The sequence below is a fragment of the Sminthopsis crassicaudata genome, chromosome 1 (assembly GCF_048593235.1).
Source record: "Sminthopsis crassicaudata isolate SCR6 chromosome 1, ASM4859323v1, whole genome shotgun sequence".
Lineage (NCBI taxonomy): Eukaryota > Metazoa > Chordata > Mammalia > Dasyuromorphia > Dasyuridae > Sminthopsis > Sminthopsis crassicaudata.
Window position 1 is genome coordinate 394564413 of NC_133617.1, and position 18575 is coordinate 394582987.

General features: G+C 35.0%; 1 protein-coding gene and 1 long non-coding RNA gene across 4 annotated transcripts in view; one reads left to right on the forward strand and one right to left on the reverse strand.

Moving 5' to 3' along the window:
- Window positions 1-18575, forward strand: part of LOC141549829 (uncharacterized) — an 83625-nt gene that overhangs the window by 47392 nt on the left and 17658 nt on the right. The window lies entirely within an intron of this gene.
- Window positions 1-18575, reverse strand: part of PIGQ (phosphatidylinositol glycan anchor biosynthesis class Q) — a 68358-nt gene that overhangs the window by 25036 nt on the left and 24747 nt on the right. For all 3 annotated transcript variants that reach the window (XM_074279791.1, XM_074279790.1, XM_074279789.1), the window contains 2 exons: window positions 13575-13706; window positions 12695-12815 (listed from right to left, as the gene is read on the reverse strand). In XM_074279791.1, coding sequence (XP_074135892.1) covers window positions 12695-12815; window positions 13575-13706 — 253 coding nt within the window. The remainder of the gene's footprint in view (window positions 1-12694; window positions 12816-13574; window positions 13707-18575) is intronic.

Sequence of the window (18575 nt, forward strand, 5' to 3'; positions counted from 1 at the left end):
AGAACAATTTGATTCAATTCAACACAGATAGAATGAGGGCAAGCAGATGATGTAATTTCAAAGAGTTATTTCTGACCTAGTGAAAGTAACAGTGCACTTGTATATGGAAGACTTGGGTTTGAATTCCAACACTTCCATTAATTAGTAAATTATTTAAAGGCACTAGAATTTGTTGATTGGGGGTAGAGAGGGGGGGACTTTAGTTGTGAAGAATAGACTGAAATCAGATCTATAATTTTCTTTCTGTTTTTATTCTATTTGGTTTAGCTATCCGCACCATATCTATGTCATAAAAGGAATCTGGTAGGACTCCTCCTTTCCCTAGTTTTTCAAATAGTTTATATAGTATTGGAATTAATTGTTCTTTGACACGATTGGTAGAATTCACATGTAAATCTATCTGGCTCTGGAATTTTTTCTTAGGGAGTTAAATAATAGCTTGTTCTATTTCTTTTTCTAAAATGGGACTATTTAAATAATTTATTTCCTCTTCTGTTAACTTGGGCAATCTTTATTTTTGCAGATATTCCTCATTTCATTTAGATTATCAAATTTACTGGCATATAGTTGGGCAAAATAACTCCTAATTATTGCTCTAATTTCCTCTTCACTGGTGGAAAGTTCTTCCTTTTCATTTTTGAGACTAAATTTGATTTTCTTCTTTCCTTTTTCTAATCAAATTAATTAAAGGTTTATCTATTTTGTTGTTTTTTTCATAAAATCAACTCTTAGTTTTATTTATTAGTTCAATAGTTTTCTTACTTTCAATTTTATTAACCTCCCCTTTTATTTTCAGAATTTCAAATTTGGTATTTAATTGAAGGTTTTTAATTTGTTCTTTTTCTAGCTTTCTTAGTTGTAAGCCCAATTCATTGATCTTCTCTTTCTCTATTTTATGCAAATAAGCATCTAGAGAAATAAAATTTCCCTTTATAACCGCTTTGGCTGCATTCCACAAATTTTGGTATGAGAATTGTCATTCTCTTGAATGAAGTTTTTGATTGTGTCTATGATTTGTTGTTTCACCCACTCATTTTTAGGATTAGATTATTTAATTTCCAATTAATTTTTGGTCTATTTTCTCTTAGCCTTATATTGCATGAGATTTTTATTGTATCATGATCTGAAGAAAATGCACTTACTATTTCTGCCTTTCTGCATTTGATTTTGAGGTTTTCATGCCCTAATACATGGTCAATTTTGGTATAGGTTCCATGAACTGCTAAGAAAAAAGTAAATGATGGACTGGAATCAGGAGAAGTGTGAGATAGAAAAATCAGGAAGCTATTGGGATGACCAGGCAAGAGGAGATCAAGGTTTGAACTAAAGTGGCAGCTGTGTAAGTGGAGTGAGAACCACTGGAGATAGAAATGATAATGGTGTGAAGGAGGAAGGAGTTGGGGATGGTAGTGAGTTTGGAAACCGAAAGGATGGAGGTGTCCTTAACAGTAACAGGAAAGTTCAAAAGAGAAACAGATTTTCTGGGGAAATCTATTAAGTTTTCTTTTGGGGATGCTTATGGGATGTACAGTTTATAATGTCCAATAGGCTGGTGATGTGTGACTGGTGCTCAGGGGACAGATTAGTCCTTCTGGATATATAAATCTTGGAGTCCTCTTCATAGAGAGATAATTAAATCTATAGGCACCTATGGAGTCACCAAGAGAGTAAGGAGGAAAATGAAAAAAGGGTCTAGGACAGAGTCCTGGGCTTTTGACCTTACCATTTGGCCTGTGGGTGATGACCCAGCAAAGGAAACTGAAGAGGAGAAGGCAGAAGAGCCTGATGGCAGCTCACATCCCTAACTGTGGTGCTGCCTTAGACTTGACCAGATATTTATTTGTTGTTGTTTGTGCATGAAGCACTTGGAGTTAAGTGACTTGCCCAAGGTCACACAGCTAGTGAGTATTAAGTATCTGATACTCCTGACTCCAAGGCTAGTGCTCTACTCATTGCACCATCCAACTGCCCCATGCAGGATAATATGATATAGTAAACAGAGAGATACACTTGGAATCAGAAGAGCCTGCCTATGTGACTAGGGCAAGTCACTGAGCTTCTCTGAATTTTAGTTTCTTCATCTGCAAATAGGAATAATGATACTTACATTACCTGCTACTCAGGGCTAATGTGCCTAAGGCATTCCTCAAAATCCTTTAGGCTAGACGTCATCTTTCCAAACAAGGTGAGTTTTGGTAGTAAAATCACTGCCACTTTCACTCAAAAGTTTTTCTTTTATTATAAAATATTAAGTATTTTATTATTAATGTTTTTATTATTTTAGTTAATAATTAAAAATCATTATTTATTATTACTATATTATAGAAATAAAATATTAAGTATTTATTGTGAGAGCCACTTTCCCCCTCCCCAACAACTGGCCTGCTATTTTTAAGGTCTATTGTATTGCAGAATACATGAATTGGGTTTGTGATATGATACTTATTACATAGTCTGCTGCTGCTCCCAAATACAATGGGAATCCTGCCTAGGATTTCACCCCAGTCCTTATCTTTCCAGCTCTGACTGGTTTACAATAGAGAGATCACAAAGCTGACTGATATTTTCCAAATAAGGATATTCCACAAACATAGGATGAACTGTATCAACAAATGGGTAAAGGATATTTAAAAAGACTAAGTTGGTATTGCCATTACCTCTAGGAAGACTATGGGTACAACAGCCCAGTCAGTACATTTAGCTAGAAAACACTATCTTCTGTATACCTGTCCATGAATCCTGAAGGATCCAGAGTTTACTGTGTCTTCAGAGTAGAGTATGACAGTGATGTGAAAAATGGAATCTAGGGCACTGTTTTGCATAAAGCTTTGCTAAATACTGTCTGAGGAAGCACCAATCTAGACAGAAGATGACCCATCCTATAACGCTGTATGAGTATCCTTCCAATATTATATGCAAAATTTTGAATAACACATGATCACTATTTATGTATTACTATTGCCCAACCTTCTTATAGACAGTTTTTCAATGCCATTTAAGTAGCAATGCATAAATGAAAACACATCCACATTCGTATACATATACATGTAGATTTGACCTCAAATTCTTGAAGGATTTACAAGGACATTTTAGAGTCCCTAGTAAATGATTTGAAAGCAATTTTATTTATTTATTTTGGTATCAAAAACTTAAATAAGAGTTAGCAGAGCAAGACAGCCCCCATTCCCTAGAGAAATCAGGATAGTAATATTCCCTTCCTGTCCCAGGAATAGATGTATGTCTATCTTATCCTTCTCTCCTTCCCTTCCCTAAAATGCTGAGGACCAGTACTAGAACCCTGCCATGTCACTATCTAATAATAGATGACCTCTGGATCAAATAGCCACACATATGGAGGAGTTAGTTATCAGTGGATCAGTATTAATATGAGAAAAAATAGCATCTAAGAACCAATTTCCAAAAAGTAGAGTTTGTGGGGAAAAAAAAAATCCTTGATTTTTAGCTTTGTCACTAATTCTAAATTTAACAAGAAAGTGCAAAATGTGACTTCACATTTCAAAGAGATGCTCTGGAAACTTATGGAATTCTGGCTTACCAGGTGTATTCATTCTGTTCATTTTCACAACCTCCAAAAATCCATTTTCCTAGTCTAGTACTTGTTTCTCAACTCTTCTAACATTTACCATATCAGTAACTGTCATGAAAGCACTACTGCTTTGTGCCAACAAATTTTGCCCTTGCAGCTGAGAACCGAACATACTTTATAAATAGAACTTATGTAATATTTAAAGCATAAGAGCCTGGCAACAGGAAGAGATTTTCTTTTTAAAATTAAATATTTATATATCTGTGCAATTTTGGAGTCAAAAGGTTTCCTGTCAAGAGTATCCAGGGAGCTTTGCAATGATTAGAGAAGTTAATCCCTGAATTTGACAGAGCACTACAATTTTGGGTATAGGCCATGCCCAACTATCTCAGCCATGTTGCTTTATAGACCTTTTTTGCCTCCGTGTGGATTTCCAGAACTCCAAAGACTTTAGAAGAAACAGAACAAAATGTATGAACTCAGACACTTGATCTGCTTCTGCTAAAAAATGAAAAGACAGGAGAGAATAGGGAGGTAGTGCCTCACTAAGAAAAATCATAGTTCATATAAGATTTGCAGTGCATTTTACCTACATCTGATTTGATTCTCATAACAACCCTGTGAGATGAGTGCTATATCAGTATACTGAGGCCAAAATGAATCATCAGAAGAAAGCCAATAAGTTAATGAGAAAACAAGTGTGAAAATGTTCAGAAGATCATAAGACTAAGGGTATGATAGATAGACCACCAAGAATTGTAGATGTGTATATTGATACTTCATGGAGAAAAATGGGAGTCTATAACTACAAGTTCCTATGTCAGCTAGTCTTTATGGATCTAAACTGCCTTCTATGGAGAATAAACTCACTTAATCTGAGAATTACTGAAAAGCCAGCTGGCTTTTTTCTTTTGACATGCCATGTACATATACATTACTTTATGAACTTGGGATAAGAAATAATGCAAAAAGCCTGGTGTAATTTGTAGATGCTTACAAGAGAGTGCCATGTGGATAATCAGGGAAAGTGAAGGAGAAATTATTTAGGTTTTACTTGGTCTCCAATGGATAGATGTTATTAAGGGTCTAGGTACAGATTTAGGAGTTATAAAGAAGAAATTACCTACCACGTTATGAATATGGACAGAACTGATTCTTGATATAGTGAACTTCTCAACATTCAAAGTTCTTGGACAACAGCCAGTTGACCATTTGTCAGGGATTTTATTGATAGGGTGAGTCAAATATTGCTAAGGCTAAAGTCCCTTCCAATTATATAATTCTATCATTCTAAAGAAAATCAAAACAATAATTTTAACTAAGTGAGAGAAAGGGAAGCTGGTTTCAGAAACATAAAGGTAAAGAAAAAATAGAATCAATAAGACAGAATGCCCATGAGAGAGAATAAAACATTACTGAACTCATTCTTTTGTGTCATGCTGAAAAGCTGCAAAATCAGCTTAAATCCCAACAAAACTTCTTTACTTTCAGAAGTGAGGATATGAGGCAAGCAATAACCACCCAGAAATTCTTTATTTCCAAGAGTTCAAAATGCCAACTATTATTTTATAAATTCTCATAGCATCTCTGAGATGTAAAAAATTAACAGATATATTGTCCCATTTAGCCAATGGGAAAGTTGAGACACAGTTTAAAGATAAAATGAGAGGCACCATCTCATCAAATCATTAAATTAAAATCATATTTTTGATGCTCAGTCCAGTATTGGGTATCTTTCACATACCACCAAAATTAAGGACAAAGAATGAGAAAGAATATAAATCATTTAAAACAATGTACTCTCTAAGGTATCTAGGTTCCATGGTACTTAAAGGGTACCTAATACTATAGACATGTTCCTTAATGAAAATGGATCACTCCTAGTAGTTTCCTAGGGAAACTTATCAACAGTGAGGATAAGGCATTTTCATGGTGGCTGGATGGGAAAATGCAGTGGAACCAACACTGGTTCCTCTGAAATATTCAAAAACATCTATGATCTGATTTCTATTTAGTCATGCCTATCCAGACTGGCCAACTCCTGTTCATTTTCTCTCATTTGTCACAGAGGGTCCTTCTAACATGCTGAGAAAACAACATCCAGAGGATTTTAGGAGGCACTCTGTGCACTTGTTACCCCCACCCTCACCTTATGATTAATCCATCATCATGTACCTCTGCACTGACTTCTATATGAGAATCATTTTCAATTCTTTGGATTTCTATCTCACAACCATACAATCAGAGCAGGAGAATATTGATACTTAAAAGATGGGCCTTTATTTCTGAGAGAAGTTTGAGTTCACTAAAGAAGTTGTGCAATATTCTCAAAGCAATTCACTTCTTCCTGTTTAATTCCAGGCCCAAGTCATTGTTCAAGTGTACTATCTGTCCCAGAAATATGCACTGAGGAACATTGAGGCTGTTCTACCAATGCTATAAGCCTGTTAACAGACACTGTTTTGGCCCTTCTACTTGGCCCTTCTTCTATAGATGATCAGGTAAACTTTTTTGAGGGGTTATGTGTCTTTCAGAAGGTTTTTTTAAGGGTCTAGGATTTCATATGACCAGCATGATGTCATCTACAAAATAGAAACCTCTGAAGTACCTGATCATTCATAGAAAATTCCTCTTTAACATGAACTCTATGCATACCTTTGGCAAGATCACATCGCCCTGTTTTAACTTAATGTGATGTTTATGACCAGAAAGTCACTGAAGAAGTCTATTCTATTGTTATAATTTTCAAAGAATCTTGAATGATTTTGAGAGCATTTTACATGGCTTTTTTGCCCTCAAATGCCTTTTCATAATTCAAAACCTGCAGCAATGGTGGGATCTTACATTCTCTACTTCCTTCAATCAATTGTATGATGGTAAAGATGTGGTGAATTATAGAATACCACTCTTAATAACCTGTCCTGTTCATTACTAATGCCTTTACTTTATACATGTGTGTGTGTGTGTGTGTGTGTGTGTGTGTGTAAATTGTTCTCATAAAAGTTTTGCACAGATAGGAAAGTAGGTGTATAAATTGTTAGTTACAGATGTTTTCTCACTCACCATTTCTGTTCCTCATCTCTCTCTCACATCTTTGGCATTTTCATATCCCTTCAGATAACCTGTTAATCAAGACCTCATCACTCTTGCAATTTTGTCATTTAACATATATATCTATATCTATATATATAGATATATATCTCCATATAACATGCTGCATTCTCATAAAATAAGGCAGAGATATAGTCCTGATCTTCTAAGCAATATAGTCCCCAGAAATTGTGAGATGACTCAGGCACAGCTTCAGAGAATAAGCTTATGCATTCAAACTATGTGATACAGAAGTGATGTGAGTGTTGATTAAGAAAAAATTATTCCCATGGGATATGGAGGAAAGGAGATATCATTAGGATTTCTAGTCAGATAGCCAAGGGGTTATTTCATAGTACGGCTCTCCTTAATTATCTTAAAACAGTAAGTGTATCAAATAAAGGAGAAAAACAATAACCACAACAAAAAGGAGAAAGGAAATTCTCATAAGGAAACCAAGACTTAGGTTGAAGAAATGAGTAAACAAAATAGATTTTTATAATATGGGGTAAAATAATGCAAGTTGAAATCTCCAGAAAGAGTAATACTGTAATAACTATGACCAAGGGTCCCAGAAAAGAGACTACCTAAGAGAAATAAAGGAAGACTTCAGTAATTGGAATAGTATTATTTTTTTCATGGTTAGGCTATGACAATATAACAAAAATAATGATACTACATAAATTATTGATGTTATTTACTAATTTTTTTTCTCTCACGTGTTTTCCCCTTTTGATCTGACTTTTCTTGTGCAGCATGACAAATATAGAGATATGTTTAAAAGAATTGCACATGCTTAACCTATATTGGATTGGAGGGTGGAGAGCAGAGAGAGGGAAAAAAACTTGGAACACAAGGTTTTGTAAAGGTGAATTTTGAAAACTATTTTTGCATATAGTTGAAAAAAAACCTATTCAGATTGTTTAAAAAAAAAAAAGGGGGTAGGAATGAAGGTATTCTAGCAGGACCAGATCTAAACTACTATAAATCAGTAATCATAAAAAATAATTTCGTACTGGCTAAAAAAAAAAAAAATAGAAAAATTGATCTGTGGAATGTATTAGATAAATAAGGTCCAGATACAACAGAACATAGTAGTAGATGTTCAATAAATTCAGATACCAATTAGAAGCAAGAAGTCACTATCTGACAGGAATTGCTGAGAAAATTAAAAAGCACTCTGGCAGAAATTATGTCTACGTCAACATGTTATATCACATAACATAATAAATTCCACACAGACATATGTCCTAAAAATGAAAAAAATCATATGACAAAGAAGTTGGATGAGAAGGGAAATAGATATCTTTTTTACAACTTTGGCTAGGGGGAATTTTTATCCAAAAAAAAGAGATAGCAGTCATCATATAGGACAAAATGAACAATTTTTATTATGAAAATGAAGAGCTTTTGTACCAGAAAAATCAATGTATGTAGAACTGGAAGGGAAAGTTATCTGGGGAAAAATTTTTTGGAATTGATACAAACATAAAAAGCAAGAGCACACATTCTTCAATCAATAAAATAAGCAGCTCTTAAATGAAGAAACGTATGCTATCAACAAACAAATGAAAAAAGCCTTCAATTTACCAATAATGAAAAAAATACAAATTAAAGCAACTCCGAGGCTCCATCTCATCATATTGAATAAGATGACAAAAACAGAAAGTGGCAATTGTTGGTGGAACTGTCATGCTGATACACTGTTGGACTTGTGAATCGGCCCAATTTGTAACTATGTCCCCAAAATCATTAATATATATGTACATACTTCGTGATCCAGTGAAAGCGTTTCTAAGGATATACGCCAAGGATGCCAAAGATAAAAGAAAAAGGATCAGTACTCACAATAATATCTGTAGCAGTATGTTTTTGTTGTATCAATGAAATGGAAACAAAGTAGCTACCCCTCCAGTGGGGAATTACTAGACAAACTGTGACATGAATGTAAAGAAATATTATTGTGTCTTAATATTATTGTGTTATAAGACCCCCCCAAAATATGATGAAATCAAATAAATTTGGGAAGTTTTATAAGAACTGATACCAAGTGAAAGGTACAGATCTAGGAAAACAATTTACAGGATAACCACAATATTATACAATATTGTAAAGGACAACAACCTTAAAAAACTTCAGAATTCTAATCAAAACAGTGACCTTTAGTCAAGTCAAGACATGATTTTAAAGGACTGATGATGAAGCATACCTTCTACTGCTTGGTAAAGAAATCACAGACTAGAGATCATTAGACTGGAGTTATATTTTCAGATAAGGGCAATGAATTAATTTTTTTTTTGCTTAATTATACATATTTGTATAATGCAGGGCTTCAGTTCAGAGAACTATGTATTAATGAAGATTGCTAGAGATGCAAAAAACTTTAAAAACAAAAAAATCAATAAAATATTTAAAAACAACAGAAAAATAAAAAAAATTCAGAAGAGAGGACAAATGGTTAATTGTTACCACTTTTAATAAATTTGATAGACAACTTTGAAAAATAAGCTGCATGGTTACCAAAAACCATTTAGTATTGGCTAAGAAATAGACTAGTTGATCAGTGGAATAGGTTAGGTTCAAAGGACAAAATAGTAAATAACTTTAATAATCTAGTGTTTGACAAACCCAAAGACCTCAGCTTTTGGGATAAGAATTCACTGTTTGACAAAAACTGCTGGAAAAATTGGAAATTAGTATGGCAGAAACTAGTCACTGACCCATACTTAACACATACACCAAGATAAGGTCAAAATGGGTTCATGACCTAGGCATAAAGAATGAGATTATAAATAAATTAGAAGAACATAGGATAATTTACCTCTCAGGCCTGTGGAGGAGGAAGGAATTTGTGCCCAAAGAAGAACTAGAGAGCATTATTGATCACAAAATAGAAAATTTTGATTATATCAAATTGAAAAGTTTTTGTACAAACAAAATAATGCAGACAAGATTGGAAGGGACACAATAAATTGGGAAAACATTTTTACAGTTAAAAGTTCTGATAAAGGCCTCACTTCCAAATTATATGAGAATTGATTCTAATTTATAAGAAATCAAATCATTCTCCAATTGATAAATGATCAAAAGATATTAACAATTCTCAGACAAAGAAATTGAAACTATTTCTAGCCATATGAAAAAAATGCTCCAAGTCATTATTAACCTGAGAAATGCAAATTAAGACAACTCTGGGATACCACTACATACCTGTCAGATTGGCTAAAATGACAGAGAAAGACAATGCGCAATGTTGGAGGGGATGTTGGAAAACTTGGACACTGATACATTGTTGGTGGAATTGTGACAACATCCAGCCATTCTGGAGAGCAATTTGGAATTATGCCCAAAAAGTTATCAAACTGTGCATACCCTTTGATCCAGCAGGGTTACTACTGGGCTTATGTCCCAAAGAAATTTTAAAGAAGGGAAAGGGACCTGTATGTGCCAAAATGTTTGTGGCAGTCCTCTTTGTAGTGGCCAGAAAGTGGAAACTGAGTGGATGCCCATCAATTGGAGAATGGCTGAATAAATTGTAGTATATGAATGTTATGGAACATTACTGTTCTGTAAGAAGTGACCAGCAGGATGATTTCAGAAAGGCCTGGAGAGACTTACATGAATTGATGCTGAGTGAAATGAGCAGGACCAGGAGATCATTATATACTTCAACAACAGTACTATATGATGATCACTTCTGATGGAGATGGGCCTCTTCAACAATGAGATGAACCAAATCAGCTCCAATAGAACAATAATGAATTGAACCAGCTATACCCAGCGAAAGAACTCTGTGAAATGAGTATGAACCACTACATAGAATTCCCAATCCCTCTATTTTTGTCCGTCTGCATTTTTGATTTCCTTCACAGGTTAATTGTACACTACTTCAAAGCCCAATTCTTTTTATGAAGCAAAATAACTGTATGGACCGATTCTTTTTGTACAGCAAAATAACTGTATGGACATGTATACATATATTGTATTTAACATATAGTTTAACATATTTAATATGTATTGGTCTACCTGCCATCTGGGGGAGTAGTGGGGGAAGGAGGGGAAAAATTGGAACAAAAGATTTTGCAACTGTCAATGCTGAAAAATTACCTATGCATATATCTTGTAAATAAAAAGCTACAATTTAAAAAGAAAAGAAAAGAAAAGAAAAATAATTGTTACAGAAGTAACAATTTCTTAACCTATTCTCTTTTTTGTAATATTTTTGGTAGAAATGATTTTGTTAATGATTATTGAAGTCATAATAACATTTTTAAAGACACTAAAATAACTATAGGACCTCCTAGAGTAGCTGAAATGCTTAATTTTCTAAAAAATTAAAGGAAGAGATAATTTTTAAAAATAGCTCTTAAAGAATTTGAAAAGAGAATCAATGGTTTAGAGCAGAAAGTGGAAAATTTTAACAATACAGTGGAAGAGATGGAACACAAAATGAGATATATTTATAAACAGCAGATCCAAAAGCAAGTGCCATGGTCCAATGCCCTTTGAGTACTATGTGTCCATCTGCCTGTGATATTAGGCAGATGGAGGATTTTTTTCACTGTGCTTATATAATGGGTTCTAGCCAAAATCCTGTTGCTTCTAAGGTTATTATAAGAAAATCAGACCAGGGCAGGGCATTTTACTTGTCCTTTCAGAAATCATAAAATACTGGGTTAGTAACAGAAGGAGGTAGCTATATTTGGTCAAATGAAAGAGAAGTGTTAACTTTATTTAATTCAACAAATTAGTATATGCTCTATCATATTTAACATGTATTGGTCAATCTGCCCATGGGGAGGGGGGGGGGAATGTGGGAAGGAGGGGAAAAATTAGAAGAAAAGCTTTGGCAATTGTCAATGTTGTAAAATATACCCATGCATATATCTGGTAAATAAAAACTATTAAAATAAACAAATAAATAAATAAATAAATAAAAACAAATTAGTATATGGAAACACCATCCTCTAGTCAATATATTTCTAAATTGGGTATCCCAATAAGTGGGAAAAAAAATCTGATTTTAATACCAGAATATGGTCTTTAAAGACAGGCAAAATAGCCCGAATTGGATTTCGAATTTGGAATGAGAGTCAAATATATTATTCCTTCTTGATTCAATCTCAAGTTCCATTACTACTATGTTCTCTCCCACAAGTCACATGACTGCAGAGATTAATTTTTTACTTTAAAAACTTGCTTTCTGAGTCTTTTTAATTGCCTCAGAGGAAGTTGGTGTTAACTATTGAATATACTTAAGATTTTTAAACATTGGCTGTTTTACTATGAAATATGCATGTGTTTCTATAATTACTTCATCTTTTAGTAGTAGCAGCAGCAAAGAACAATCCTGTTTATTCAAGAGTAATGGTATTTTGGATTTCTAAGTTTTATCAGGCCAGAACAAAGGATGCAGGTTATAGTAAGAAGTGCTGCTACTCTCTCTCCTGTTCTCCCCTCCCCACATACTGTTACCAGAGCTAGCTTTAAATATTCAATGCCACTAAGAGAGCTTTAGGAAAAACCAATTAACCAAAAGATCTTTCTGATACTCTAAGAAAATACAAAGAAATTGAAGTAGAAAGGGCTTTTCTCTTTAAAGGGAATAAGCAAGATGAACCAATCCTGGCTCAGTCATAAGATTTCAGGGCTAAATGGTGATGAAAAGAGCCATCTACACCCAGAGAAAGAACTGTAGGAACTGAGTGGATCATAACATAGCATTTTCATTCTTTTTGTTGTTGTTTGCTTGCATTTTATTTTCTTTCTCATTTTTTTCCTGTTTCATTTTCTTGTGTAGCAAGATAATTGTGTATTTATATGTATGCAAATATTGGATTTAACATATATTTTTATCATGTTTAACATATATTAACATATATATTGCTTGCCATCTAGGGGAGAAAGTGGAGGGAAGGTGAAGATGAAGAAAAATTGGAACACAAAGTTTTGCAAGGGTTAATGTTGAAAAATTATCCATGCATATGTTTTGAAAATTAAAAAACTTTAATTAAAAAAAAAAAAAGATTTCAGGGCTAGAATGTCAACTTAACTCACATCTGCAACTGGGATGAGAGCCTCAGCCAGCTGACCAATCTGATTCTTCCTATATAACCAAGACAGCAGCATGATTCCCAGAGCCATGTCAAGAAGAAGTGAAACAAAGATGTTGGCTTTCCTGTGAGAGAAATAGAATGCAAGTAGAAGAGTAAAGTAGTAGGGTATAGTAGGGGGTGTATATTTAGAATGAGAAGTCCTAAGTTCAAATCCTGGTTCCCTTCCTTTCTATCTTGCTGACCTTGGACAAAAGGAGAAAGTCACTTCTATCCCCAGGGTTTCAGTTCTATCATATGCAAAATGGAGCAGTTGGGACTACATGATCTACTACAGCAAAATTTTATGAAAGGTAGAATTTTGGTCTTAGGATGGTTTCAATTAGCACTTAAAATACATAGACAGAGGAGTTTGACTCAATAACAATAACAACTTACTTATGTAAGGGAGTTTGCATCACAAAACACTTTTCCTTCTATCCTTCTGCTGTATCCTCATTACAAGCTTATGAGCTAGACAAGGCAAGAACTTTTAAGCAGAGAAATCTGCCCAGGATTCAACAAAGGCATTAAGGAGCAGGGTAGTATTCAAATGTAGGGCTTTAGACACCAAGGTCAGTACTCTTTCCTACTTCACCACCTTTGTGAAGGACCTTTAAAAAAAGTTCAGATGGGAATTACTTATCAGGATGAAAGTAGGCTGTCTTTACTATCTGTTAATTCCTAAAGTTAGACAGTGAGAGTGAGAGGCAGCTGGTAAAATAATAGAACTCTATGCCAATGGGTTTTCTTTATGATTTATTATTAGTGAAAACCCCAAAGTGCCCTAGGGAAAGGTTATATTAATACCCTAGATGAAAAACAAAAAGATAAGAATACTGTACCTCATGAACTGGGTATGGTTCTTAGCTTTTTGGTTGCTAAAGACGAATCTGAGATGTTCTAGTCGATATCCAACCTGCTCACAAGTTGATAGTTTGCTCCATACGAAGGACAAAGGCCAAAACTTAAGTATTCTGCAGAAATAAAACAGAAAAATACATTTCTTCCACATGGACAGAATGTACATGTCAGCACTAACACTACATAATAATTCCTATTTGCCTGAATTTTTATGTCTTAGAAGGTAGAAAGTAAAAAAATGCTCTATCATGGATCCATGAGCCCCTCAATAGCATCTAGTAATGAAAAGAATGTGATAGTAATCTTACTGTTTTACTAAGCTTTTTCTGTTTTATACAGTAACCCAAAGTCCTGAATGTCAGCACTCATGCCTATGAGCCCATTGTAGGTGTACAGAATGAAAAAGGACTAGCAGAGGCCTAGATGAGAGCTACTAGGACTCAAATAACTTCAGAACTGACCAAGTAGACAAGGTACTATCCTCGTGGTACCCAGAGTTGTTTGGGAGTAACTGTCAAAGACACGAAGAGAGGCAGCTTGTTCCAGCTGTACTAGTGGCTCAAAAAGCTTCACTTTTTAATATTAATCTAAACCTATCTAAACCTATCTTTTTCAATACCTTCTCTCCAAAAATCAACTTCTAAAAAACCTTCAACTTGCTGAGTTCTCTAAAAGATAAAATCAACAATGTTCTCTAGATTCAGAAAGGGAAATGGTCAAGATCATTCAGATGACAAAGTTGACTTCCTACTTTCCTTGGCTATTATCCTTACATTATTCAGGAATCTCCTGCTACTGTCTATAAAATTTACTGAATGGGACAAGACTTTTTATAAAGAAGAAAAAATTCTGAGATACAGTTCCATGAGCTATTTTTGATAAACATCTATTGTACAGAAAAGATGGCTTCCCAGGGGAGAAAGTAAAACTGACATGTGGCTGGTTTTTAACACCTAGTATTTCTAGATCCCATTAACTGAGAGCTCAGGACCTTCATTTTTCAGTTCAAAATACTTGCTGCAGGCAGGAGTTGTACCTCAGATTCAGTTTGGGGGGGAAAAAAAGCATTGCTATCAATTGCCTGAATTTGGAACCTCAAGAAGAAAGGGGTCTTAACTCTGGGCAGATTTTTAAAGCTTTCTGTATTATATTAATTACTCTGAAGAATTTCCAAGGAAGATTTGTATGAAAATATGAATTATATAGATTGGAATCCCTACCTAATAGCCTCCACTAGGATTCAGATCCTATCAAGTTAACTTAAAGTTGTTCCTTCCTCTCATACATAGCCTTCTTTACCCTTTACCACACTTCTTTCAGAGGATGTCTCCAATTAAATAAACCTTGGTCTTACTACTATTATTCCAAGATAACTGGTTAAGTATGGATATATATACATCATTATCTATCTATTTCTATCTACCTACTCTAGTGAGCAGAGACTGTTCTTGGACTCAGGACCAGAAGATCCTGGTGTAGTTTCATTTCTGCAACATTGGCAAATCACTCTTCCTCTCTAAGTTTTGATTTACTCATCTATAAAATGGTTATAATTCCTACTTCTCTCACATTTTTATGAAGCTAAAACAAAGTAGTATAACGTAAGTGAAAATACATTATAAATGGTAAAGTTCCATATAAGACACTATTGTGATATATGAAGGATAAATAATTAAATGAAATGGAGTCCAAAAGAAACATGAAAATTAATTACTGCACTCTTGGTATGTTATAATCAACAAGTACATGGTTAAAATTAGCCAATATTTAACATTTCAATGGGCCATTTATTTGTTTATTACACTAAACTAAAAGAAAATTGTTTCTCCTCAGGTGTTAAAAATATAACTTACCAAATAAATCAGGAAATACAAAACTGCAAAATCAAAAAGGTATATTCACATTCATTAGATAGGTGTTATTTTCAAGATCACTGAATATTTAAAAGACCATGGAACATTTGCTCATCTCAAAGCAAAAACTTGCTGTTACATATGTATATTACATAAAGGTTTTAATGTAATAATGTCTTATACCCCATTTAAACAAAATCCTTTGAGGATCAGGAATTGATAGATGAACAATAAATGATGATAATGATTGCTGAATTTTAGTATTCTGAAAAAATGAAGTAATTCTTACCAAAAAAGGAGCAGGTAAGCTTTCATAAATAATACTCTATGGCAGACTACACCCCTTACAGTCACATGACTTTAAATTAGACTCTAAAATCCCTTTATGTTTATATTTTACAAGGCTCTTATCCTGGAAGCTATCATTCATATATACATTAAAATCATATGTGAAATTCCAAAAGATATAACAATTGAAATAACTTTGTTGACCAGCTGCTGACTATAGATATCAAGGAAAGTATTCTCCATCAGCAGGTTGGCTTGGCTTCCACTCCAAGAAACTACATATCCCTCTCTTGGTGCCCTGTCTCATGTCCTTCAGCTTCCTCTTCAATGACGTCTCCTCCTTTAGATGGTAAACTCCTTAAGGGCAGGGACTGTCTCTTTTTCTTATTAGCACAGTGTCTAGCATGTAACAAGTACTTAATACATTACACTCCCCAAAGGTTCATGTCATTGTCATTGAGGCTGTCCAGTGTAGGTGAATGAAATAGGAAAAAAAAATATTGAGCACTATGTGGAAACTTCTATGCTTAGTGGCATAAATAGAAAATAAAGTTCCTACTGTGAAGGAGCTTACAGTCTTTGGGGGAAGACAACCATGTGGAAGGTTTCAGCTGCAGTCAGATAAAAGAGATCCTTTAGGTATAATAGCCAAGCAAAAGGTAATTACTCTCCTTTAAAGTCATTTCCACAGATAAAATTAAATCAGTTTCTGCTGGTGAACTATTTGCTGGTGCCAAGGACTTTGGTGACATAAGCTTTCTTTTCTGGGTCTTCAGTAGCTGTGGCTACAGCAATCGCAGGGGCAGTTTCCAGGCTGCATCTCCACAGGGGATGCCTTCCAGGATGATGCCTGAGGAAAGGCCACTGGGCTAGAAGCATGGCTGTTCCCAAGGCTTTTGAGTTCTAAACCCTGGGTTACCTCCATCATAGTATGAGGCTTCATACTCTGTAGAACCTCTACAGAGTAGAGGTTCAACTTGCCTGGCACCTCCTGCATCCCCCATAAGTGCCTTGCTGCTTCAGCTAGGCTGGCTTGCTGGCTCTGTGGATGGCAGCTGGCCCATCCCCATAGGAGGAGTTTCCCTAGATTTTAGCTGCTGTCAGATTGGCAATCTCAGGGTGCTGTCACTTGCAGGGCTCTTGTACTTATTTGCCAATGGTAGCAGTTGGTTAGCAGTTGTTGCTGGTGGTGGTGAGGAACCCTCTCTCACAATGATTTCTGTCTTCGTGATGGGTATGAGGAAGTGGGCCTGGTGGTTTAGGGAGCACTCAAGACTTTTGGGTCTGGCTCCTGGACTGTCTCAGGACTTGTGGGGAGATAGTGGTCAAAGTGATGATGGTTTGACTTGCCTGTCTCTCCACCTCCCCAATTCCCCAGAAAAGAAAGGAAACAAGCATTTATTAAGAGTTTTTTTATGTGCCAGGCAATTTCCTAAGTTCTTTACCAATATTACCTCATTTGATCCTCACAACAATGCTAGCAGGTAAACGCTATTATTATGCCCATTTTACAGTGGAGGAAACTGATGCCAAAGTTAAGTGCCACAGGGCAATTCTTGAAACCAGGACTCCATTCACTGTGCCATCTAAAGTGTTTTGCTACTTGCTTATTTGTCCTGATTACATCAAATTGTGGAATATTGAGAAACCTTCTAAAATTAATAATTACTCAAAGGAATTCAGAGTTCAATTCAATGGGAGAAAGGAGAGAGAAGCAATGTGCTGACATGGACAGTGAGCTAGTCTTGAGTCAGGAAAACCTGAATTCAAGATCCTGTTGACACATACTGGCTATACAACCCTACTCAAGCCATGCAACCTTTCAGTGGCCCAGGCAATTCTCCAAGGCTCAAAATTTCAGAGATGGTAATGATCCTTGGAGTTCTCTTTATCAGTGAAATCACATATCCAATTCAAGCAATTGATTGACCAATTTAGTTATCTTTTGCCTTCTCTGCTGGCCTGCCACTGGCTCAAAGCAGGCATGTTGGCAGAGAGGCTGATTAGAAAGATTCTTTTCAATTGGATACAAGCCATGCTAATCACACAATTTACTCTATCTCCCTTAGGTTACACAAGTTCCAAAGGAAACTGAGTTGGAAATATTCTGCTATTACAGCTTTTCTCCACCAGATGGTGCCAGATGCATTTGTCAGTTATTTTCATTAGGAGTACTTTATACATCCAGAGAGAAGGAAATGACTCTAAAATATATCCAGTTCTATACTCAAGGGCTTTCTTTGTGTGGGAAATTGTCCAGAGTATATTTTTCTTTTGATTCCCCCTTGATTAAAATGTTCTAACGAAAGCTGCTTCTTTAACTTTCCCAGGGCAAATTCATCCTCTACCATGATAGTTCTTATTTAACAAAACAGTATTTTTAAATATTTATATGCATCCATGTATATTTTTTCACCATGAATTTTCTCCTCCAGTTTTATTCCTAATATCTTTCATTTTATTTCCTGCATGTATTGTTAAATGATTCCTTTTGTTTGCCTGAGAAATCCTACTTTGGATACAAGAAGACAAGAAGAGGTTAATAGAAGAAAGGCAAAATTAAAGGACAGTATTACCTGGTGCCCTTCACCCTATCTGGCTTCAACTTACTTTTCTAGACTTTCACACTACCCCTTTTTTAATATACTCTATGCTCCAGCCAAAATACCATAATAACTATCTTCCCCAGACCTATGATTCACTTCCTAACTTCTGTCCTTTGCGTTAAGAGATTATATCCTATTCCTGAAATGCCTTCTCTAAATCTTCCTGCTGAAATCCTACCCATCCTTGAAGGCCCAATTAAATGCTGTATCCTTAAGAAACTTCTGAGTCTCACAG